The following is a 25364-nucleotide window of genomic DNA, read 5'->3' as shown; positions in this document are numbered from 1 at the left end:
GTGTTACTCACTTCATTTACATTTAGCTTTCAAAAATTTTTATTTTTGGTGAGCTTATATGCAAACGATTACATGGTAAGACCTCAGTGTGGTAGGTTTCTTGTATCTTGAATGTTTTTGTCAAACACTAAGTCGGAGAGAAGAAAATCAAAATTACGCTTAGCATTAGGATACTTTGCTCTCGAAATTAGTAAAAAAAAAATATGCAAAACCATAAAAGACTATTCTGCAGAGGGCAAATAAAAATTCAGTGTTATATCCTCTAGGAAGTTTTTTTACCTATTAAATCTTGAGCGTGGATAAAGTCAATAACATGGACAATTAAGCTCCCTCTCATCACCTTTATTCTATAGTGGATTAATGTATTTTAAAATCCATTTATGCATATTTTTATCTATTTTTGAGATCCTAGTTAATGGGTTTTCAGAAGTATGCACTTTTTATAGTTGTCCGTATAAACTACATTCTTAATAACAAAGTGCTATTTTAAGTTCTTTAGAGAGTCACCATTACTTGTACTGACATCAGAAAGATGATATTCACTGATCTGACATAAACAATATACGGACATATTTAAATTTCCTCATGGTCTTTTTTAGATAAAAATTCAAACATCTTCAAACTCAAACTGTAGCTCTACCATAATTCAGATGAGAAGAATGAAAATAGAAGGCAAAAAGAAAAAGAGGATGCACCTGAAAATATATGCAAAATTAAAAGGAAATACAAAACATGTGCGAGAATGAATCCTGCAAGTCCTTGTTTGCAACATAGCCATTAAAATATTCCTCCCATGTATAAGGATAGTAATAGTTTAGTATATATTAGCATACTAATAACTTCAGCTGGACTATTAGAATTAATAATGGATTAACCCGCATGAGTGAGAATCCCTGCCTTGTTAAGGACTAGGCTAGTTCTGTTGCTTCCCATTTTTTATAAAATTACGTATTTGTTACGTAAGTTCCTCCCACATGCGTTGCAATTGGATTTGTTCTTTCTTCCTGCAATGAACTGCTGCACAGTATTGCTGTGCACCGCTCCACAAGTTCATAGTTGCTGAAGTTTCGGTTAAGTAGGTTCATCCTTCTGCACAACGCTCCTAAATTCTTAATGGGATTTCACTCCTATGATGGCCATAAGAGGCTGCTTCTTTGGCCGCCCCCTTACAGAGAATAAACCCCTGACAAGCAATAAATGTTATTGAGGGGGAAATGATAGTAATTTAGTTGCAAATCTGCAATAAGTGTATGATAATATTAAATGTATTTGTTCGGTGCTCTACCATTCTTTGACATATACAGAAAGTACACTGAATATGGTATGGCAAGAGTGTATGACAGATGACAACATCCGTATTTCTTTCTCTGAACAATGGCTGTTTCCATTCCAAATGTCATCACTTATTACGGTAGCTGGTACACATTCTAAAACATCCATATAATGCTGGCCATTTCATTGAGGAATGAGTAACTCATATCAAAATGACATAAAAGTGAAGCAATCTTAGTGAAATAATTAGGCACAAGTTTCTAGAAGAAGGGAAAAGCTGTTTAGAGAAGAATCGATGGCTTCAGTAATTAGCACCTTTGTGACTAAACGGTATCAGTGTTCTTGAATACTTCCTCAAAACTTTCTAAAAGGACTTGCATTTCTTTCTTAACTATAATTTTAATTTTGAAAATATAGTAACTAATTTGTTTCATGGTTTTATTGGGAGGCTTACGAAATTTGGTTTTGAGGAGTATTTGGTAGCTCCCAGTACATATTGCTATGGTCCTTTATAAGGACGGGGGTTAGAAAATAGGCATTGGCAAGGCCAGAATCCAGGAATCTCATGAAAACATTTGCAAGGGAGGCAGCCCTTTTCTATGGGATGCTTTTTGCTTATGTTAGTACCGGGCCTTATTAGTTAGGAATTTCTCAATAGTGCCTCAGTGCTTAACTTCATAAGCCTCATTTAAAAAAAATGATTTAGATACCTGAGTCTAGATTTGTAAAGGTACTAAGTGCCTAAACAGGTTAGGCACTAGCTCCTGCTAAGCACGCTAGGTGCCTGCTTCCAGTGCCTGCAGTGGTTGTTAGGCAACTAGTCTTGATTTAGATACTTTTGAAAGTGTACCAAGCATTTTTGACACCTAAATATATGACTGTCGAGAAAAGAAGTTCTGGTGATTTTCATGGACATTTAAGGCAAGTACCTAAATACGTAGTAGACTCTTTTAATCTGGAAAAACATGCACTGTAATGATAGAAACCTGTCAAGTAGGTGTGGTACCTTCCCAATTAAACCAAACCAACAGATGGACTCATGACTGCAACAGCTGAAGCCATCAGGTCAGAAGATTATAAAAACCGAAGTGCTGAAACCAAGGTCAAGAAGTGGCATTGGGGTTTTCTCTCTTTAAAAGACTTCTCTCTAGATCAGCCTTGCTGCTAATGTTTTTTTATCCTTTAACTTACAAAGGTAACGCCAAGAGGGGTAGGCTCCACCTAGCTGAGAACTTCTTATAAAGCTGGAGGATGGGCATTCTTCACCAGGTCCCTGGAGACTATCAGCAGTATTAAGGTTTTATTGCTCTTCTTCTAATTAGTGTCTGTAGTTGTTATTTATTATTAATTAGATGAAGATAGTTGCGGATGAAGGATGGCTAAAAGAGCGGGCAGGAGCACGAATAAGGAAGTGGTAGAGGAAAGGGGTAGTAGAAGTAGTGTCACTGAAATGTTTTCTTCACAAAATACCACCTTTGTCAAAGACAAAGATTCAAAACCATCAGGTTTGATCGTGGCTTGTTCAAAAAAAAATCCTAAAATGCTCTCAAAAAAAAATCGGAAAAACATTCATTGCAGAGAAAACAAACTTTAATTTTGAAGAATCAAGTCTGTTTTGAATTTGTCTAGAATCCTCACTTTATTTTGTTAATTACTTTTTGTAGTGATTGAAATGCTGCCTTGCATTAATTGAAGGCAGCTGTCCTGAGTTTTCTCCTCTGCAGTACGCCTCCTGTATCGGTACAAAGGACTTCTGTGGTAGTTAAAGACCAATGAAACAAACCCAAAACCTAAATGAAAGTTTCGGGGTTCTGCAGTGAAAGGTAACGCTAAAATTTTTTTTTTTCCAAAAGCCAAATCTATTCAGATTATTTATTTGGATAAACTCTGAAAATCCCAGGGTTAGCTTGGAGCGAGAATGACGGCATTTCAACAGGTTAGTGTGGCAAGCGGAGAGCTCAAGGTCGGAATAACCTGCTGGGTTCTCCCTGGGGCTGAAGGCAGGGGCTGAGCGGAGGCCCCGGGGTGAGGAGCGGCGCGGAGCCCCGGGCGGGCCGGGCGCTCGGGGGGAATGGTGCGGGCAGGGGTGGACGGGGGAGGTCGTACCGGGCCGGTAAGCCTCGAGTTGTCAATAGCGAGGGACACGGTCGCCGGAGCGCGTGGAGAGGGAGACGCTAAAGCCGCTCACGTCTCGGTGGTGTCCCCGGCGTTACACCGGCACCTGCCCTGTGGGGCAGCGCGAGTCGGACGGGAGGGGAAGGCGCTGAGGGCGGGCGGGGTGCGCGGGACGCTGCGCGGACCCGGACGGCCTGAGGGAACGGGGCCTCGGCCGGGACGTGGCGACCGGGGGGCAGGGGCTAGCGGTGGCGGGGAGGCGCGGCTGAGGGGCAGCGGTACCTGAGGGAGCGCTAAGGGGCGGGAAGCAGGTGAGGCGGCGTGTGGGGCGGGAGCCCGGCCGGCGGGAGCGGCTGCGCGGCGGCGAAGGGGTTAAGGCGACAGTAGAGGGGTTAAGGCGGCGGCGGCGGCAGCTCTATTTGTGGCTGCCGGAGCTCCGGGCGATTAGAGAGCGGCTCCGCGCCCCCGCCCGGCCCGGCCGCGGGAGCGCGGCAGCAGCAGGTGGCGGTGGCAGCAGCGAGGGAGTTAACCCTGTGGCGGCGGCAAGCAGCAGCAGGAGGAGGGGGACTGAGGAGCAGGCGGCAGCAGCAGGAGGAGGGGGACTGAGGAGCAGGCGGCGGCAGCAGCAGCAGGAGGAGGGGGACCGAGGAGCAGGCAGCAGCAGCAGGGGGAGGGGGATCGAGGAGCAGGCAGCAGCAGGAGGGGGACTAAGGAGCAGGCGGCAGCAGCAGCAGTCGGGTTGCTAGGGATGGAGAGATCCCGTGTCACCCGGATGTGAGTGTCATGTTGGCCCAAACTCTGAGGGATTTGGCAGCGGCGAAGCATCAGCAGGAGGAGGAGGAGGAGCAGCAGCCCCTCGCGCGTCGCTAGTCACTACCATGGGGGTCGGGTAGCGGGAGCGCAGGGGGCAGCGCACACCTGGCTCGGGGTGGGGTGCGGGGCGTCTCTGCCCTTTTTTGTTTTTTTCATTTTCCTCTCACACACTGGAGAAAGTGAGAATAATGCACCACCAGCAGCAGCCGGAGCAGCACCCAGAAGGTAAGAGCCGGAGCTGAGGGGAGGGAGGGGGGAGCGGGGGAGGATTTATGAGGGATTTGGGAGTCGGGGATTGGGGGGGATTAGGGAAGGGGTTGAGGATGGGGTAGGTTTGGGATGGGGATGAGCGGCTCGGTTCGGGAAGGGCAGGGGATAAGGTAAAGGCGAGATAAGGTGCTGCCCTCGCCGTGTGACCAACACGGGAGCGGTTTGATGCGTGTCTGTCTGTTGCCCCGAGGCCATTGATGTCAGCTGGCTGCGCTGGGGAAGGACACGGCTTGGGCTACGTTTCCCTCTTATTTGTGTAATTGTGGATAAACCTGCCCGGAGATGCGGTTCCCCGCGCCGGAGCGGGAGGGCAGCGAGGGGTTAGGGCAGGGCGGTGGGTGCGATGTGCTCGGCCCCCTGCCCTGCCGGGGCGCACGGGGGCGGGACGCGGCGCTCCTCAGCGCTAACCCCCTCCGCTGACGGGCTCCTGCGCTGTCACATCCCCACTGTTGTTTTTAAATGATTCCCCTCTCCTCAATTAGCAGTAAGTTTGTGGTTTTGCCCCTGCGGGGGGCCAGGGGCTCCCCCGGGGAACGCAGGCACCCGGGTTTTGTTTCCCTTTCAAGTATTGATTTAAAAAGACGATGGATAGATAGATGGCTGGGTGGGTGGTTTATTTGCGCCGAGCCACGTTTCATGGCATCCCAAAGGGCAGGCGGAAGGCGGGGGAGATGGCTGCGCCAATGCTTTTCTTATTAAAAAAAAAAAAAAAAAAGGCGGAGGGGGGGGAGCAGGGGTGCTTTGGAAAAATGTTGGAGATAAAATTCCCACCTTTGCCCCGGTGTCAGCCCGCCCCGGAGGCGGCACTGCCTCCCCTGTCACCCAGCTGTTGATGCGCCGCCCGCTCGCCGCTGGCCAGCGCTCGCCGCGCTGGTGCCGGGTCCCCGCGGCAGCTCGGCCGCCTCCGTGGGCGACGAGCGCGAGCCCCGGAGTGACCCCCCGCCCGCGCCGCCATCCCAGGGAGCCATCTTAGTGCGCCCGCGTCCCCTCGCCCCCGGCGCGCGCTGCCGCCCCTCACGCAGGCAGGGGCGCGAGCGGAGCGGGGCGGCGGGAAGCGGCGGCTGAGGCCGGGCTCGTCCGCATCCACGCATGTTCGTGGCCCTCGCGTCCTTCTCGTTGTCTGTTTTCCCCCCGTCTAGAAAAAGAGGGGGGTGCTTCTTGTGGGTCTCCCCTGTTTGCCGAGTAGCGATCGCTGGGGAGCTATTTTTCTCTCCTGCCCGGGTAGATCGGTTTCACAGTCATCCCGCCTGCCAGCCCTAATTCCCAGCACGTATATGGTGCCGTTCCTCCATTTTTTTTCCCACCCAGACATCTCCAAGTTTTGAATTTCACTTAGGAGTCTCTCCTTCCTACAGGTGCATGTAGGAGTAGACTCTGCTGCTCTAGTCAAAGAGCTCGCGAGGAAAGATCCTTGCGAGGAGGTGGTGTTTTGCCTTCTTTGCTGTCATCTGGGTCGAAGACTTTATTATTATTTGGAAGGTGCAGTTTATTTTGTAAATCCTTGTGAAAAAGCAAAAACAAACCCCATCCCTTTACAGTGGTTTCATGGTTGTAATTTCTAATGTGAAAGTTACCAGTGCTTTATGAACATGTTTATCAGCAGACAATACTGGATTTTTCACTTGTGGGAGGCATCCACGCATTTTTTCTTTGAAAATGCAGATCAGGGCAAGATTTAACTTGCTTACAGGACTTCCCCCTCCCCCCATAGTGTTGACTATTCTTAGTTGAACAATGTATATTGAACAAAGTATTTTAAACAACTACTTTTTTGACCAAAATGAAGTGAGAAAATAGTAAATGCTAAGGTACTACAGCAAAGTTGATCTTAAGGAGTAGCTATGTTTTATTGGATAAATGTGGTGACAGAAAAGCTGCCATCCAGTTAGGAAAAAACGCAGTAAGTGGAAGAATCAAAATGTGAGATGTTTGTGTAGCACTTGTCTTGACGCTTGGATTAAACTTGAAGTTATAATACTGATTCCTGAGCATTTTTTACTACTGTTCAATCACACATGTATATGCATACAATTGTGCTCTGTAGTATATGTAATAGAAGCATCACACTGCCCAGAGGTCTTAAAATAATCTTTGTCAGAAATATTGTGACATATTTTAGCATAAAAGATTATAACCGAGTACTTTTTTCTTTTGTCCCACAGAGGCGAACTATGCAAGTAGCACCAGAATTCCTCTCCCTGGTGACGGACCAGCTATTCAGGCAAACAGTTCAGCACCATCCAAGCAAACTGTTCTATCTTGGCAAGCTGCAATTGATGCTGCTAGACAAGCAAAGGCTGCCCAAAATATGAGTACCACCACAACTCAGCCTGTAGGATCTCTGTCCCAAAGAAAACGCCAGCAATATGCCAAGAGCAAAAAACAGGGTAATACGTCTAATAGTCGGCCACCCCGTGCCCTTTTCTGTTTATCCCTCAACAACCCAATACGAAGAGCCTGCATTAGTCTAGTAGAATGGAAGTATCCTTTGATGCAGTTTCATTTTTACCATCTGTTCCTTGCGTTTTCTGAATGTATCAAGGGGATTGTTTTACAGCATCTCTTATAGCATCACAGCTAACACATTAGTTTGCTTGCACGTGTGGGTAACTGTCATTAATGTTGATGGTCGTTAATTTTGCTTAAAGTGCTGTTAAAGATATCCTCTTAATTTGTGTCATAATGACATAGAATATCATTTTACTGAAGTAGTTCGAAGTCGGAGAAGAGCTCATAGCTGTTCCTTTTTTCTTGGAGGAGATAGGGGAACATTTTCAGAGCTTTTTAAAGTTACAAGCTTACATTATATTCCAGCAAATCTCTGTATTGCATTTGTTGTCCTTCCAGATAAGGTTGAATGGATAGGAGTGCCTGTAGCAGTGTTAATTGGGAGATGACCTAAGATGTCAAACCTGTATCTTCCATATTGCAATTTGGTGTATTGCCATCAGGGCAAATGAGTCAGATGTAGAAATCTTTTTAAAAAGATTATTTTTCCAAGTACTAAAAGTAGGGAAGATTTCTTAGTTAAGCCCAGGACTCGCTCTAAGTACATACAAGTGTCTGAAATATATTAATCTTACGAACTTTTACAACATATGCCTACCACCAAACATATTTGGAAGCATGTAAATCGGTAGATAAGAGATCAGATATACTGGCCTGTCTTCATGATGACCTGTATGCTGGGAAGGATTGCTTTATCTTTAGTTCATTGTGATGTGGAAGTATGTGGATTTCTTTGGCAAGAACGGATAGCATGTTGATTTGGTATATTATTTAATTCTCAAGAAAAGGTTTGAAATAGAGAATAGTTTTGTTGAGGTATGAGGAGAGAAATGTTTGCCTATTAGCCATGGCAACATCCCTGTAATAGGAAACAGCTGTTCAAGAGAGTAGATTACTGAAGTAAAACTCATTTTGTTACTTTAAGCAGAACAGCCAACCTGGCAATAGGAACTGTTAGTCATTTTTAGGGCTTGTTTTTTTTCAATTCTTTGAACATAATTCAATTGCAAATTAAAGATTCTGCTTTCATTTAAACTGGTAGAAGTCCAACTAATTTCAGTAAATTGGCCTCTCCTTGGCTAAGGTCAGTTAAATGAAATTATTATGGATCTAGAGTGGAATAACTCAGGGCAGAATTTGTCCCAGTAGCACTATCATAAAACAAGGTTGTCAATCTTGCGCTGGTATCATTTGTTCATTTCAGTCTGGAGAATGCTGCATGTTAAGATGTGTGTTGTAACTTTATTTTGTACACAACACAGCACTTACTGATGTTGATAGGCTTTGTGAACATAAACTCAGCCCTTGAGGTGACAAACTTTTTGTAGGTCCACAAAATTTAACAGATCTTAAGGGACACATGGGCTTTGTAGGAGGGTTTTTTTTTCCCCCAGGAAAAATATTTTAAACTGACAAAAATATGCTTCTGAGTATATTCAATACTCTTCCCTCAGTCTTTTATGGAACTCTTATGGACACATATCAGGAAGTTGTGCATTCAATTGAGGAAAGGATGTCAAAAATCATAGCTAAAGCCCAAAATACTCCCTTTCAAACTTCCCTGAATAGGTTCATCTGGGTACCTCTGTGTTTGTAGTTACAAGAAAATAATGAGATACTTTAGGGGAAAGGCAAATTAGTGATAAACTGAAGGATGAACTTCATAGGCATGAATTTTAAGAAGTATTTTTCTTTCTGGAAGACAAAAGGTATCTCCAGGTTTCAACTGCTGTCATCCAGATATAGTATAAAAAGTGCAGCTGCAATTCATGCTATTGTCAGTGCGAAAGCCTATAGCCTCTCAGTATGCATGGCTGCCAAGCAGGTAATGATATTCTATTCCCCAGTCTACTCACCCAAACATTCATCTGTCCTGGCCATAGCAAAATTGTTCAGAAGTCGAGCTGTCAGGGACTTGAAGAGGGGTTCAGAATTTTCCTGTGTCCATTGTACAGCTTTCCAGCTCTCATACAGGAGAACAGTTGTGATTTGCTGCAACTCTTTCTCATATCCTACTATGAACTAGATCCCAAATGATTTTCCCGCTTTGGACAAACACATTTCTGTTAACATTAATGAGACTTATGGGAGCACATGAGGACAGAAGAGCTCAGTAAGTATTCCTTACCCATCATGGTGACCCACATATTGATTTAAGAGTGTATAATTATATTCATCTCTGGAATTTAATATGAAGTGCTCTGTGGCAGCAAGAGTAATAGTCTTATCTTTTTTTCAAAAAGAAGAGGATGTTGAAAGATCATTGTGATGGAAAATAATATGGTATAATGATGTAACAAAAGGTGATGAAGTGTTTGTCACAGTTATCAGTCAACTGATTGCCTTAAAAGTAAGACTTGTTTTACAAGTGTTGATGCTGAAAGGAGAACTAGACTTAAAAGTTTGTAGATACTCATAATTCATGAATTCCTTAACAAAATTTTCCAGACCATTTGACATATTTATACTACTGTCTATTTTTGCCAATTGTGTGGCCTTAGCTGTTTACATCCCATTCCCAGAAGATGATTCTAATTCAACTAATCATAATTTGGTAAGTACTCTCGAGTTTTTATTTTATATTTGTTTGCTGTACTTTTAAGTTGATGGTCACAATTAGCTGCTAGTATTTGAGACTGTATTAAGTATAGATAATTTTAGTTAAAAAAAAAATTGATATATAGTGATACTTTAAAATAAAATGTATATGGAATTGCTTTGGGTTTTTTCCCAGTTTTAATATGCGCTCCCTTATGTCATGTGTTTAAGATTTTTCACCAGTGATATTCTTTGGAGGGGAATGTACATTAATATTATGCTGCATGTACATATATATTTGTGTAGTATAAAAACTTTAATTTGAATTTCTATTATATTGATTAAATATATTTACTAGCTTTTACTGTGTTTCTGACACTTGTTTCAGTCCTTCTGAAGTTTTACTGCCTTTCCTAGTATACTTGTATAGTCTGTTTTCAATTTTTAATGGTGTTATTTAGCTCTATATTTTACTAGATATTTTAGTTTTTAATGAGAGGATGGTGGGAAATTTTACATTAATACATTGTAAAGTGATAGGAACATCAATGTGAATTTTAAAAGCAGTCACTGCTGGTATAAGTGGCCTTTCAAAAAGGGATGGTACTGCAATAAGTAGTGTGTAGAGATGTATTTCAATTGAAAACAGCATATTAGCGTTGTGCTTGAAAACATATAATGAAAACTAATTTTGTCTTAATTCTCTATTTTATTAAAACTTATAAAGTCTACCACACTCAAGGGTAATATTGAATTACATTGCAATTATTTCATTGTTTATACTAAACACCATCTTGAAATAGTGGAGTTCAATGGTCCTGTGCACTCAAAATCTGCATGTGACTTCCTTTTTTTTTTGTGGGGAGGGGGGGGGAGAGGGGAGGTTTGTTCACGAAATAAAGAATTGGATACCAGTAAGTAGGTAATTTTGGATTATTTTACATGGAAAATTTAGGTTGATATGAGGTCTTCTATTTATGAACATGTTTGTGTAATTTGTGGCGTGTAAGCTTGTTTATTTTCCTAAAAGTAATTATTCTGTGCATATGATCTATTTTTTGTTTATCAAGATTAAGCAAAGATGGACAATAAAAAATGCTGGCGAGAGGCAGAATAATTCAGGTCAATATAAAGAACGATTTATGCAGCTGTGTATCTATCCAACCATCAGTCTTTACCTCTCCTTTGTTTTTTTTTTTTCCCCTGAGAAATTCAGGGCACAAATCTCCATAGCTAACAATCCATCAGGAGATCCACTAATAACCAATTTCATAAAGTGTTACATGAAAAGGGTAAAGCGGTTATTTGTGTCAGAGGCTAATCATTCTGAAAGAAATGTTTTTAGCATTAGTTTTGTTAGGCTAACGTCTGGTATTTCTGACCTAATTCTACAGTGTGCTAGTATTTAGAAAGAAATGGACTTTTTCATCCCTGATGGTTTTTCTTTTTTTATCTAATGTGGCCAGGTTAGTCTAAGCAAAAATAAATTACATTTTTTTTTTAGTAAAAGATCCTTATCCATTTTCAGTAGAAAGAATCTTGAACACCCCCAATTATATGTATGAAAAGTTTTCTTGGCCATTTAAATTCTCTCAAATTCCCATTTAAATTTGCATCCTGTTTATACTGATGTTGAGTAATTCCACTAAGTTTGCTCAGAGAACAGAATTTATCCTGACAATGTACTTTCAGGTGCTAGGACAGATTTAAGCAGGATAAGGGAACACACAGGCACATCCTGTGTACCTGATCTAATAAAATAAATAGTTTTGTAATGAGCAGCGTTGGCTTTTCTTACAACTAAGGTTCTATATAATGAGATACACTAACCAGTGATCTGAGTTCACGTATCTTCCTCTGGTATTTCACTGACATTTTTCCTAGTGTAGACCCACTTCCTTTGTTGAACTCTTAGTGTGGATTCAAGCATACTGTGAGGGAATATCGTAGAAGAGCTGAGTTAGAAATCTTCAGGGTTGCTTGGGAACCTGCCTGAGCATGCGTTTCCTGGTGCTTGAAGTGTATGTATAGATACATATTTGAGAGAGAGGGCTGTCAGTTGTCTTAGAGTGGAAGTAGAAATTATTCTGTTGAATAATGTTCAGATCTTTTGTGATACTGGTCTAACAACCAGACCAAATCTTAAAAATCAGTATTAAATCTTATGAATAGGTTTGGTAGGATTTTAGCCCCCTGCATGTAGACATGTTTGACGGTTGGACTTGATCTTAGAGGTCTTTTCCAACCTTAATGATTCTATGATTCTATAATGATTCTATGTTTGTCTTCCATGAGCCCTACGCTTGCTAGGAGACTGTACCCCACTCTGGCTTTAATTCAAATTCAAAAGTTGAGGAGAATAAGATAATCTCCTCTCTCCTTCCAGCCCAGGTGTTTGGTGCTATCAACCCCACAGCTTCTTCTCCCCACTGTCCTCTCTCTGGACACAGGCACCCATTGACACTGTACAGGTTGCAGCACTTCTGTCACTTCATGCCTTTGCGGGGAGAGACCAGAGTGAGGAACAGGAACATGCTCTGCCTCCACTGCCTTCACTTCCTTATTATGTAAAACCCAAAAGTTCAGCTTTATATATTTTACTTTGCATATGGATTTTATATCTGGGGCTTGGTTCTTAGGGAGTAAATCAATGTTGCATCATTGAGTTGAATAGATTAATTGCTTTCCATCAGCTAGCTGAACTGGCTCATATTTTTTTTAATTTGTAAACAGAAAAATTAAATATTTATGCATGTGGATTTTTTTTGCAAATACAAAATATACATAATTTGTCATCAGCCATGGAAAGAGGAAGCAATGGTACAAGAGAGCAAAAACCAGTGGAACACTGGTAAGTGGGAACTAGAAATGGAAACTCTTCTGGTTTTGCTTGGGCTAGGGAGAAGATTGCATATATGAGAAGTTGAGCAGTCAAAGTGTTCATTCTTTATGACTTCAGGAAGCCTGGAATGGCAACCTCAATCCAAGGGTGGACAGTATTCATTCCCATTTGTGATAGGATGTTAGAAGACAGCTTCTGTATGATGGGATTTCCAAGACTTGTAAGAGAAACCTGAGATACAGTTTCTGAGTCTGTCTTCACCTGTGACTGAGCCAGTGAAACAATTGGCCATGTCAACCACCTAACCACGGTTGAGCTGTGAGCGAGCCCTTTTCTTACTTTCTCATGAATTCAACATGTGGTATCTAATCAACACAGTCAGTTATACGTTGCAGTAGTAATGGCAAAAGAAATTTTAGCACAAATTAACCAAAAATATAACAAACACTTTGAGAAACAGGTAGATATGTCTTAAGAGAAATAGTAAGTCAATTGTATGTATATTTATGTATCTTTTTTAAAAATAAGATGTATCTTGGGTATCTGTTATTCTTGAATCTGAGTCAATTTTTAATCTTAAATATCTTAAGATAGGTGTCTGTGAGAAGGTTCTACACCCTTGTTTTTGGAACAGTAGACAGTTATAGAAAATTGACAGTACAAGCTAAGTGTAAGGATGGGGATAATTGTGTGTTTCTGTGTCGGTCATTCATTTTTGCTGAGATGCAAGTTGTGATTATTGAAGTTTTTGTGATAGCCAGCAGCATGCTATGAGATATGAGATACTTATGGTAACTTAAGGAAGCAAGAATGGGTTTCTTCATGATATTGGTGCCTAAGTTAAGCAGATTATAATCACTGATGTTGTAGGATAGGAGTCTCTTTCATTATTAGGTTTTTTATCTGTCTTTTCATCTTCTGAATAGACAAGCTTAGACTTCTGTTTTGCCTTGTTGCCATTCTCTGAGAGTAGAGGGTGTGCTATAGCTATCTTCTTCCACAGTGGATTCATGGTCATCCTTAATCTCTCTCAAGAATGATGTGTTAGTACTGGGTGATACAAAACAATGCATTTCAAACAAAGCAGAAGTGCAGTTAAATTCAGACTGGACTGTGCTTGACCACTTGCCAGTGTTACAGTCCTGTGTTCTGTGGGAAAGTTCATCTAATCCTTTTTCTAAAACACCTTCATGTGTGTCTCTGGTGTGTGCTGGGAGAGCAGGAGGAAGGCATCTTCTCTTCTGTACTTTGAATGGAGCAGTTCTCAGTATTTCTGTATTGCATAGAGTGCAATACAGACTAATGAACTTTAAAAACAGTTATTGAAGTTGATCCTGAATTCTACTTAATAGTTAGTCCCTAATCAGTTAACATTCTTTCACAAGTGGGCCCAGTTCTTCTGCAAGTAGGTGGGTGAAACTATTATTGAACTAAAATGTTTTGGGTGGTTTTTTTTTTCCTTACAGCAGAACAGGGCCAGTGTACTCTGGGATGAAATCCTCATAAGCTACTTCATTCATATTTTAATGTAGTTTATTTCATCTGTCTTCAGAAGTTTCAGGTGATCTGAACTTTCCATGCTTGATTCAGCTCTTCTTTTGGCAGTGTTTCTTGTCTGAGCTTGATAAGAAGCAGTTTCTGGCAGGATGGGTTTCCTGTATATAACTTTCTTCTGTTTGTCTCTTCCATTTTTTTTTTCCCATCTGTGTTATGTTATTTCCCTTCATGTCTTTTGTCTTTGTTAACTTCCCACTCATTTCTTTCTTTCTTGTTATCTTTTGTCTCTGCCCTCTGGCTTCCCTCTGTGTTTACTCTTCTGTTTGTCCTCTTCTGCAGCATGCTTTGCTCTATCTCACTCTCCCACCTCAGTTTTTCTTTCTTGTATCATCTTGCTGTACCATGTTCTGTTCTCCTGTGCTTTGCCTCCTACTGACTTTCCCATTGGTCTGACTAGCACTGGGCTTTTTTACAATGTGAAGCAGACTGGCACAATACAAGTCTGGATTTTGGCCGCGATTAAGACATTTTTTGTGATTCTTTTTCTTTCCTTTTTTTTTAAAAAAAATAAGTAAATGTGAACAGTAAGGAGGCATCTTCATCTGAGTCTGTGAAAACTAGACCCTGAAGTTTGAGTTGAGTCTGCTTTGGGTGTACTGCATCTCTTGTGACTAGACCCTGAAGGCTTTCACTGGTGATACTTTTCTACTTAAGAAGGGATTGACAGCCTGTGCATTTTGGGAGACTTACTTGCATGAATTCCAGCAAATTGGCAAGTGCAAAGTCATGTGAGTAAAGGGCTTGACCCTAATGCATAAAGGGCTGGAACCTAATGGTAATTAAAGACTCTGTGCCCCTGATAGCAGGATGCTTCAGCCTTGTTTCTGACTACCATTGCCAGTGATAGTCATTGCCACCCTCTCAAAGAGTGAGGTTCTGCATTAAAAGAAGGTCTCGCCAGCCTGTGCTTACAGAACAGGTCAGGCGATGGTCCTGGACACCTCTTCTTTCTCCCAGGCAATTGGGACTGGGAGCGCCATAGTGAGAGGACACTGCTACAGAAAGATAACTGTTTGTGTCCTATCTTTCAGGCAAAGATTTTCTCTGTAAGTAGATTTAGGTGGATCTTTCAGTGCCTCCAGCAATAGGAAAAGCCAGTGTTGTCCCTGAACTGTTAGTTGTGCCTTCAATCTAGGGCACAGCAGGAAAGTACTCTGAGAAGAACTGGTTGAACTTTTGACTTAGAGGTGTCAGGCTTCCTATCCTTATCTCATTAGCAACCCCATGACTCATTCAGTTCTAAAGCCACATGACTAATTAATCCATCCATTGAAAAGGTTTTTGGTTTTTACCTTGCACCCAGTTATCCTCTACATATAGCTTATAAAAATATTGTTGTAGAATGTTATTAATTTTAACCACATTTAGAATTATTTAAGATTTTTGTTTAATTGCTAAATGTTCTGTGATGTATTTTAGAAAGACTGCTACATATATCTACTGTCTTTGCTGTGTTTACTTTTTCAGTTCAGGGGTCTTTGAGGCCTGTGTGTCTCTCTCCTCACTTAGAACATCTTCCAATTTAAATAATTCTTTGTCACTGTGTTTCTGATTTTTTTTCTACTTTTGGATTCTTAGCTAATGCTCTCTCCTAATGTCTCTGCTAGCTAGTATAAAAATCACCCAAGTAAACTTTTCAGGAAAGAAGCAAGATAATTTGGACTCTACTGAAAATACTTCATTTTGCATACGGGAAAACATGATGGAGACATTACAAAGTTTTGTGTATATTTAGCCAAGCACCTAACTACTGGTACTAAAGACACTAGATTAATTCTTTGTAAGGGAAAATGTCATTAAGTTTAATTTGAAAAAAGATTCAAAAATATTGGATCTAATTGTAACTGATATACCACAGGAATTTTATGTTGCATGTTGATTCAAGTCAGTGAAATGTGTTTATAGCTCTGTGTATGAGTAGTCAGGAGGGCCTGAGAGAAAGTCAGTAGTTTAATTTTGAAAAAAACAAATGGTAGGAGCTGTCCTTTTTCTTTTCACGCAGGCTTAAAAATGAAGAGGCTTGAATTCTCTCCTCATCAGTTTTTGTGTTTATATGCATATGTAAATGCTCTGAGGGATAGTTTTGATATATTTTTTCTGCTATTTTTAATGTACATCGATTACCCTGGCATCTATTTTCTTATTCAAAAAAACCATGAAGTAACTATTTAACTACTGGAGCAGCCTGACTTACCTTTCTGAAAATTACTAGTAAAGCTGTTTGATGGTTATTAGGTCAGACAGTATGCATGTAAGTAACCTTTGCACAACTGCAAGGATTTCTTAATACATGAGATTTCTGCAAGGGTATTATTAAAAAATACTATAATTCTGTAGTCAGCCCTATCTTCATATTTCCATTTTCTTATACTACTGGCAGCCCCAAACTTCCAGTAGTACACATTTGCTAATGATTATGGATTGCTTTGTCTTCTACCAGTGCAGATCATATGTTTAGGTGTGCATGACAACACAAACTAGATGAAAATTCTGAGTTGGCAGTGTTTTACACCCACTTTGTCCTGCAGCCAATTCCTAGGCCTATTCTGTCTGTTCTGCACTATACCAGTAGCATGAAATAGCTCTTGAATTTTTTGGTAAACATAATTGCATGTGTCAAGTCCATCTCTAGTGGTGAATGAAACAGAAATTTTTAGGAAAAGGGGCATTCCTGAAAGGAAGACATGGCCAAGGTGACTGGCAATTTCCAACTGGTAGGAGGGTCACTTGGGTTTGTAGAGGTTTGGGAATAACATCGATTAGTTCTTGGTCTTCTTTATTTTCTGTGCCCCAATACAAAATTAGGAACTAGCTACTTCAGCACAGATGAAAATGGCTGTTTGGAGTGCAAGAGTATGCGAAGAAGGTCTGCAACTTAGTTCTACAGATTTCCGTTAATGACACTGCAAAAATAATTTCTCTTTTTTTTTTTAATGCCGGAGATAGCTTCTCAGTTATCCAAACCAGAAGGCCTTACAAAAAGATGTACTTAATCATTCCTATTTGAAAGGAAGTGTTTTTTCCGTGTTCAAAGTTTCAAGCTTGTTCCTGTGGGGAATTCCTACTAAGGGCTTGTCTCTCCTTAAAAAGGTTTGCTGGTAGTGCTTCACTGGCAAACTGCCTGGGGAGATACAGCATACACCAGGAAGAGTTCTTTTTCTATTATAGCCTAAAGTCAGTCTCCCAAACAGAATAGTGCTGCACTGGTAGAAAGCTTTTTTTTCCCTGGTATAATTGTGCTGTGAAGAGCAGTGATTCCCTACCCTCTGCCCTTCTTTTCCCTTACTGCCTGCTTGATAAAGGTATGCCTGCAAAAAAAAAAACTTTATAGATTGATCACAATGAAAGTAAATCTGTGTACTTCCAAATACACATAATAATCTTATTAGTTACTATATCAGTTGAACAGCTGGTGGGAAAGTAGTTAGATTTCACATTAAAATTGTTGTAATTCAAATCTAGAGTGAGCATTTAAGATGAGTGTGAGAAGTTTGTACTTTTCATACAAACTATTGGAATAGAGTAAAAGTTGATTTTTAAATGCTCTGAAAAAAACATGAACAAACCTAGGTAATAAAACCAGTTTACTGACTATGTAAACCATGTGAATTACTAATTTCCTCCAATATTGAGCATGTAAATTTAACAAAATACAAATCTACAGTTTTATTCTATGTCAATAGCTGCTATGCTAAAGGAAACCCTGAAAGTTGTTTCTGAAGTTTTTACTCAAAAAATGAACACATAAAATTGAGAATCTTTACATGTTGCCATGTATCAGTGCCACACCAGAAGCAGATTGCCACAAATATTACTTGGATTTGCTGTATAAAACCCATCTTAACTCTAGGTTAGGCAGAATATGGGTGTTTACTTTCTTTTAAAAACATGTTTCATATAAGAAGCATATTATGCATTGAGAACAGTCTCTGTGTGTGTGTGCTGTGTCTTGAAATACCACAGAGTTGGGATCCATGGCTTTTGAAAGTACTGTTCAAGGCTTGCTTGCTTAATTTGAGCAGAAATGGAGAAGTTCTGGGTGCTTTCGAAAAGCCAGTCCCTGGGTACTTCAAAAGACTCATGTAGCTGTTAAGGTCAACTAAAATGTATTTTCTAATCTGGTGAGCTTTCATGACAAACTGTTTTCAGTGATGGTTAATTGAATGTGTGGTTTGGCTTACCATGCATTTTGCAAGAATTCAAATTTGTTTATCCTGCTGTCATGCACCGAAACCTTTCTTTTTCTGGGCCATCTGGAAGGACCATGAAGGGCCATGAAGAAAGGTTAAATGAATATATAGTGATAGTGGGGGAATGTTAATTAGCATGGATTTGCTTTTCAATGTTAGGTTTTTTGGTTATTGCGTAATCCTTTGCAATAAAATTTTCATTTAATGAATTGCAAATACAGTATCATCCTCCCCTTCCCCTTCAGAGGAGATTGCGGGCATGCCCTTTGTTCCTGCTTGTATAAAATTCACTTGGTAGCACCAGTTAGCAGTCTACTGTTGTTCGTGCTTTTTCATAGTCATTTTTATGAAGAAAAGTGCTTTTAGAGTTCCATTCTTCTTGAAGAATGCCTTGATTAAACAGAGTGTGATTCTTATCAGAAATTTAGGTGCTTGACTTCAGCATTTGAAACCAAACTTTAAATAAAGATTTGAGATTTATGCTCAAAATTTAACTAAGAAAATAACATCTTTCAATGAAATCCACACAACTGACCAGGATACATCATTTGCCTGTTCAATGTTAGTAGGGAGTATTATTCTAGAATAATACTGTAGTGATTGATAGTAATATAAAACTTTGAAATGATGAGCAGATTGATTTGTATGGATTTATTTCTATAGTTATGGACCAAGATTTTTTTCCTCTTATTTAATACTAAAAGGTATTATGCATGTACATTTTCAGTTTTGTTGCATAGCTAAAAGTTTGGGCAGTGTCTAACTCCTCTGTTGCCATTACATGATGGTTTTCACAGTGGTCACTGTTCACGTGGGTAGACAGCTGCTTACAAGTTCGAAAGCTTGTAGAATTACACCTTTTGATAATGTCATTATTAAGGATCTGAATCTTGCTACTTGTTACTGTGGTAAATCACATAATACAAACTGTGATCAGTGTTGGTCAGTATAGCAGAAGGGATGATGCTAGACAAAGAACTTGCGGAAGATCAGAATTTAATCTTCAAATTTATTTTTATTGCATATTTTCTAAGAAACTAATATTTGATGTATCTTAATTGAGGAAAGTAGTTCAGCCTGAAGATTCATTTGGCCAATTGTTTTAGTTGTCCTCTTTTCATGTTGTCCTCTTTTCATATTTTCCTAGTTTTGGCTGGGATAATTTTCTTCCTAGTAGCTGGTGCTGTATTTTGGATTTAGTATGAGAATAATGCTGATAGCACACTGATGTTTTAGTTGTTGCTAAGTAGTGCTTATACTAAGTCAAGGACTTTTCAGCTTCCCATGCTCCGCCAGGTTCACAGGAAGCTGGAAGGGGGCACAGCCAGGACAGCTGGGGGGAGTTGGCCAGGCTGCAATGATTGCTGTTTGGGGCTGGGCTGGGCATTGGTCAATGTGTGGTGAGTGGTTGCATCACGTGTTTTTTCCTGTTTTGTTCCTCTCTCTTGTTGTTTTCCTCTTCATTACAATTTTTTGTGGTTGTTATTATTATTTTATTTTATTTCAAGTTCTTATCTCAACCCATGAGTCTTCTTACTTCTACCCTTCCAATTCTCTCCCCCATCCCACCGGGGGGGGAGGAGGGGGGCGGGTGAGCGAGTAGCTGTGTGGTGCTTAGTTGCCAACTGGGCTTACACCATCACCCATATGATACCAAACAGGTGGTATGTTGAATTTAATCACACTTGACAGCTTAGATATGTTGTACTGAGCTACCAGGTTGTATTTGAATAAAATTTTACAGGACATGCAGTGGCACAAATGAGCATACAGAGCCAGTTACATTTGTATGGCATAAAGGCTGGAAAGCTGTGGTGGTGCATAATCCATGTAATGAGTAACAGAGTAAACCTTGCCATCGAATGCTGTTAAGTCATGCTTTTATAAATTCCTATTAAAATCACTTTTTGCTGATACCTTTGCCGGTGATTCTTTAAGCGGCCTCAAAACCACTCATTTGTGACAAAAGCTCTTTGCAATGTAAGAACATAAACATCAGAAATATTCATTAATAAGGTTCAATAGTTTAATAATTACACTTTTCTGGGTTGCCTGATGGTGACTGCAGCAGTGCAGCAGCCTCCAGCAAGATTGCATCTTACGCCACTCAGCTAATCAGAAAAATGCAGTCCTTCCAAGGTACTGAGTAGCAAATACCCCAAAGCTGTATTATGTTTATCAGACATTTTGTTAGTGCAGTTTTCACTCTGATGGATTTATTATGATGCCATTACTTATTTTTTTCAAATGCTCATCCAGAATCCTTTAAAACGCATACCAATGATGTGTGGCATAAGTCAGTCATTCATCATGAAATGATATTTAAGTAATTATATGCTTATCTTCATCCCAAGAAGACTTACTAGTTCTGAGTTCAGGTAGCTTTTATTATTCAATAATTTATTTCTTGCTCTAGCAAAGGAAGAAGCCGAAAGAAAGCAACCTACCAAATTATATAGATTTTGTACATTTATTAAAATAAGGTCTCAAAATCTCTTGACACCACTGACTTCAGAAAAACTAAACTTAAAAAATTCAGTAATGAAAAGGAACAATGTTTAATCCAACTGTTCCTAAAAGCCTCATGGTATTAAATGATGCTTACTACAGTTTGTGCTCTGACTGCTAGAGCAAAGATGAATACTTCCAGGTACAAAGTCTCTGACTGGCCTGCATTAGCAGTGCGAGGCAGCTAGCTCTGTCTCTTGTTGACGTGCCTCAGCTGCCATAATTCTCGAGGCATAGTATAGAACGGAAAGTTTCTTTACATTCTAGTACCAAATTGAATGGTACTTAAAAATTTTTGTATTTTGTCGTGAATATAATGAAACTACCATATTTAATTGAAATTCCCTAAAACATGGTTTCAGCAGAGGCCGTGTTATTTTACTGGCTTATGATTCAGTTTTATATTTGCATTGTCATGGGTGTGTTGGTGTAAGCCCATCTTAAGATGAGACATGCCTGCCGTCTGTATTCTTAATACAATAAGAAGACCTTACCCTGAACTGTGAAACTCGCTGGAGGCTTTGCAAGCTTAACACCCACAGTTAATGCAGATAGAGCATAGGTAGACTGAGCATGCACAGACCTAGTCTGTCAGCATAGGTTAGATCTGTGACTTTTTTAAAGGACTTTGTCTCCTGTAGTAGAAGATCATCAGCTGCTTCTCACACTTACGTGAGAAGCATACATGTGAGATATGACTGTGCCATAAAGCACAGTATGGCTGAGAGCACTTATTAATGTGCATGAAAAATACATGGGCCACAAGTTGTGATGTAGCTAAGGTTGTTCTTCCAGGAGCTTCCTATTAAGGGGGGGCGGGGGGGAGGGCAAAAAAAAAAAGCTTTTGCAGTCACATGCTATGCATATATCTCTGAGCTCTGTAACTTCTGAGAGCATCTGATTTCAACCAAATACAGCAGAAACAAAGATTTCGAAGTTATTTTCATATGTTTTTTGAGGACAGGAAGAGAGAAACTTTTTGTTCCCTCTTTCCCCCAAAGGCAGGCTAGCAGGAGCCCACATGTCATACCAAAACTCATCAAACAATGCCAGGCTGTAGGGATGAGGCTTTATTAATTTTCATGCTTACAGAACTGCTTGTCTCCTCTAAGAGGAACACTGAATTATGCGGGTTAAGGAAATAAAATGGTTTCTTGCCATAGAGGAAAGGGTGAGAGAAGGTAGGTAAGATGCTAGCCAAAAACTTCAGAAATGAGCACTGAATGTTTCAGTTTGCCTCTATCTTCTTGTGTGTTCTTGGACAGGATATTTATCTTTTTAGTATTTTAGTCTCCCACCCATAAAATAGTTTTCTGCTCTAAAAGGGTATCAAAAGGAAAAGTAAGTTTGAGGCTGTGAAACGTTCAGATATGGTGATAGGGTTCATATGAACAGCAGAATAATATCTAGGGAGTTCTTTTAAAACAATTTCTTATTTTGTCTTTATTTGGAAATGGTTTGGCTGACTTCCTGGTGAACACTTTCTCATGAATTTTGTTATCAGAGGCTGTATTTTAAGTTTGAGAACGTAGAATGTTTTGGCAGCAAATTTTGGCGAAGAAAAAGTGATTGGTAGTGGCAATATAGCAACAGAAGGAACAGCCACCGTTCCCATAGTGATACAGCAAAAGCTGTTTACCTAAATGTCACTGCAGTAGGAAAGGAAGTTTGGGGGAGTTAATGTTAGATGTCTCAGAAGATACAGTAAGCTTCCATACGGTGTTTCATGTGTATCTGAAAATGCTAATGTTAAGCTTCTATTTGTTATATTAGCACAAGCACCCCTCAATGTTTTTTTTGGTGGGAAGTTCAGTGACTTCCTTGAACAGGTGATCTGTGAATGAAACCAAGGCAGGCAACATCCCATTCAGAAATTGCACATAGCAAAAGAAAGCATGATATTTTGAGTGTTCACAAATATGCTTATGTGAACTGGTGGGAATGGTTCCACTGAAGGTGTTTTTAGCATGACCACGTGACACATGGATGACAAGGGTATTGTCAGCAGCAATGTATTGCTCCGAATATTACATACTTCTTAGCCCCAAATAGTTATTTTAAATGTATGTATGAAAGCTCAAATACAGGACCTTAGTACTTGTTTTACTCAGAGTGCTAGGGCTGAGGTGTTGCATGATGATGTCTGTACCTCTCTGTTTATGTACTGGTCAGTGCAAATTCTGGAATCACGTAAGGACTTTAGCTTGCGGACTAAGGAAATAACTAGGTGGATAAAAGTTTCATTTTTGTAATAGTAATTGTTTGAAATAAAGAAGTATAAAGTAGGAATAATAGGGCATTAAGTGCAGGGTAGGAAATGAATTTCAGACAAAAGTTGTGGGAGAAACAGAATTCTGGAGACTTTTTAACATTGAAGCTTCCAGGAAAGTTAGCTAATCAGTTAAAGCATGGATTAGATAGTGTTGCATAGCAAGGGGGCAGGAGTGAAGAGCACTGACTATTGGAATTAGTGTCCACACAGGGACTCTGTGCAGGGGTCCCTGCAGTCCCCTTTGTCCATGTTTGTGAATGAGACTGCTTCAGAAAGTATCAGAAGAAAAGCAACAACAGGAAAGGCTAATGGAAAGAAAGTGAATTTAAAAGAGCAACTGCACAAAGACAGTATATTTTAGTGTGGTATGAGATAGCACGTTTTAATAAATAATCTGAATGAGCTTGATCCATTCTTTGAACAAAGATAAGGCTATGCTAGATTGTCTTGCACATGCTTTGTTCTGTTCCTGTGAAAATAGGGTAAAGATTTACAGATGATTTTGAGGCCTTGACACGAGCGGGTGGTCGGTGAATGGAGGGTTTCCAGTGAAGGGTTAAGTAACATGGACTGTAAGCACATTAGAATTGTCTTTTTCTTGCCTTTAAACAAGTGTAGAGGTAACAAAATACAAATGTGTTAGCAGATAACCTTCAGGCAAATTGATCACAATGACTGAGTTAAGAAAACTATAGATTTCTTGGCTGAGGATACTGGAAGTATTTAAAGAGATAGATTAAAACTCTGTGCTTAAGGGCTCAAGTACAACAGCTGTTTTCTAACGGTTAGAGAAGTGTTAAATTGCCAAGGATGCATCCATATCCTTCATACAACATTTATCAATATAAATGTATTTCTAAAGAATATGGTTACACACATAAGAAAAGTAGATGTGTTATTTTGTGGCTAGAGAGTATCTTGAAGTTGAGGTGGTGATGCTGAAAAAGGCTTAGTTGGCCCATGTGTCAGCTTCAAGTTGCAAGACCAATGCAGTCTTTTTGGATAGCAAGATTCTGTGTTCAGAAGTGTTAGTTTAAATTCTGTATTCCATCACTTAGTATAAAAAGATAGAATCATAGAATGGTTTGGGTTGGAAGGGACCTTAAAGATCCTCTAGTTCCAACCCCCCTGCCATGGGCAGGGACACCTTCCACTAGATCAGGTTGCTCAAAGCCTTATCCAACCTGGCCTTGAACACTTCCAGGGAGGGGGCATAAACAGCAATGTTATTTTCTTTGATATGTTACTTTTTGAAATACTACTGAAACCATAAAATACTTCTGAATTTGCTTTTACAGAAGTACAATACTTTTAACATTCTTACTCAAAAGTTTCATGTCTAATAAAGAACAAATTTTACATGTAGATAGTTCAATATTTGGATTTGGGATCTTTGGAGTGCAGAATTTATTTATTTTTGTAAGATAAATGTTTGCACTTTTAATTTTGCTTATAAGTCAGGGAAAAGAAAGAAACAAACCTATGTGCCCAAATGCATGCCAGAAGATATAAATTGTGTGAAGAGGATTTAGTGTCTAGAAAAGATCATCAAACTTTTCTACCAAATGTGTAAACCACATTTTTTTCTAAATGTGGAAGAAGTTTAAACCCACAAAAATCTTCTTTAAATCTTCTTCAAACTATTAAAAATGCAAGTAAGTGTGGCCATTTTATACCACAAAACTCTAATATTTTTTTTTATCAGGCTCTTGGTTCCAGTATGGCATTTCGAAGAGTTTGTATGTGAGATATATAGCCTGTTCTATTATTAGCCAATAATCTCAAATTAAGTCCCTGGCAAATGTGAAGACAAATTAGGGTGCTAGAGGTCCAGGTGTTCAGGCTCTCTTCCACTTAGTTGTTTATTCATTTCATTTTTCATTCTTCATGAGTAGAAAGCTGGTAATGGAGGCTCCAAGCTGATATTTCCACCATTAATAATGTACTTTCCATCTTGGCAGGTAGAGGAAGCTAATCTGTTCTTCTGTGCACTAAATTTTGAAGGATATGAACTCATAAATAACCTAATCAACTATCAATGAACTTACAGGATTTGGACGTTTCTTCATAGTCGTCGTTTGCACACTCACAGTCTGCGTAATTATAGAGTATAGTGCTTATGCCTGCTCTTCACTAAACTGTTAGGGCGGTCACTGAGAACAGAAATACTTCAGTTTCCTGGGCAAGGGACAGATATGTGGGCTCACATTTGTCTGGAGGAGGCATTTCCTCAACGGACAAGCAGCATTCAGTGTGCCAGATGCTCCAACACAGGGTCAGCACTCAGCATGTAAGGTGACCGTGAAACATCAGCTGTTTCTGCATTATACAATTTGTAACCCCTTCTCAGTATGTGAAGGCAAGACACGGAAATCTTGGGGTATAAGAGCACAAGTTTTCCTATCCTTTCTCCTCTAAAGCTTTGGAGGAGTAACCATGAGTAAAAAGTCCATGAGTTTAAAGTCCATGGGTTTACTGT

General features: G+C 40.0%; 1 protein-coding gene across 1 annotated transcript in view; it reads left to right on the top strand.

The window, feature by feature from the left end:
* The first annotated feature begins 6204 nt into the window (after positions 1 to 6204).
* Positions 6205 to 25364, top strand: part of CACNA1D (calcium voltage-gated channel subunit alpha1 D) — a 205188-nt gene continuing 186028 nt past the window's right edge. Inside the window, exons 1-3 of the mRNA XM_075158487.1 lie at positions 6205 to 6220; positions 6633 to 6951; positions 9427 to 9532. Of these exons, the coding sequence (XP_075014588.1) occupies positions 6205 to 6220; positions 6633 to 6951; positions 9427 to 9532 (441 nt within the window). The remainder of the gene's footprint in view (positions 6221 to 6632; positions 6952 to 9426; positions 9533 to 25364) is intronic.

This window comes from Calonectris borealis, chromosome 10, assembly GCF_964195595.1.
Source record: "Calonectris borealis chromosome 10, bCalBor7.hap1.2, whole genome shotgun sequence".
In the NCBI taxonomy this organism is placed as follows: Eukaryota; Metazoa; Chordata; class Aves; order Procellariiformes; family Procellariidae; genus Calonectris; species Calonectris borealis.
This window is presented reverse-complemented; position numbering and strand designations above follow the sequence as displayed.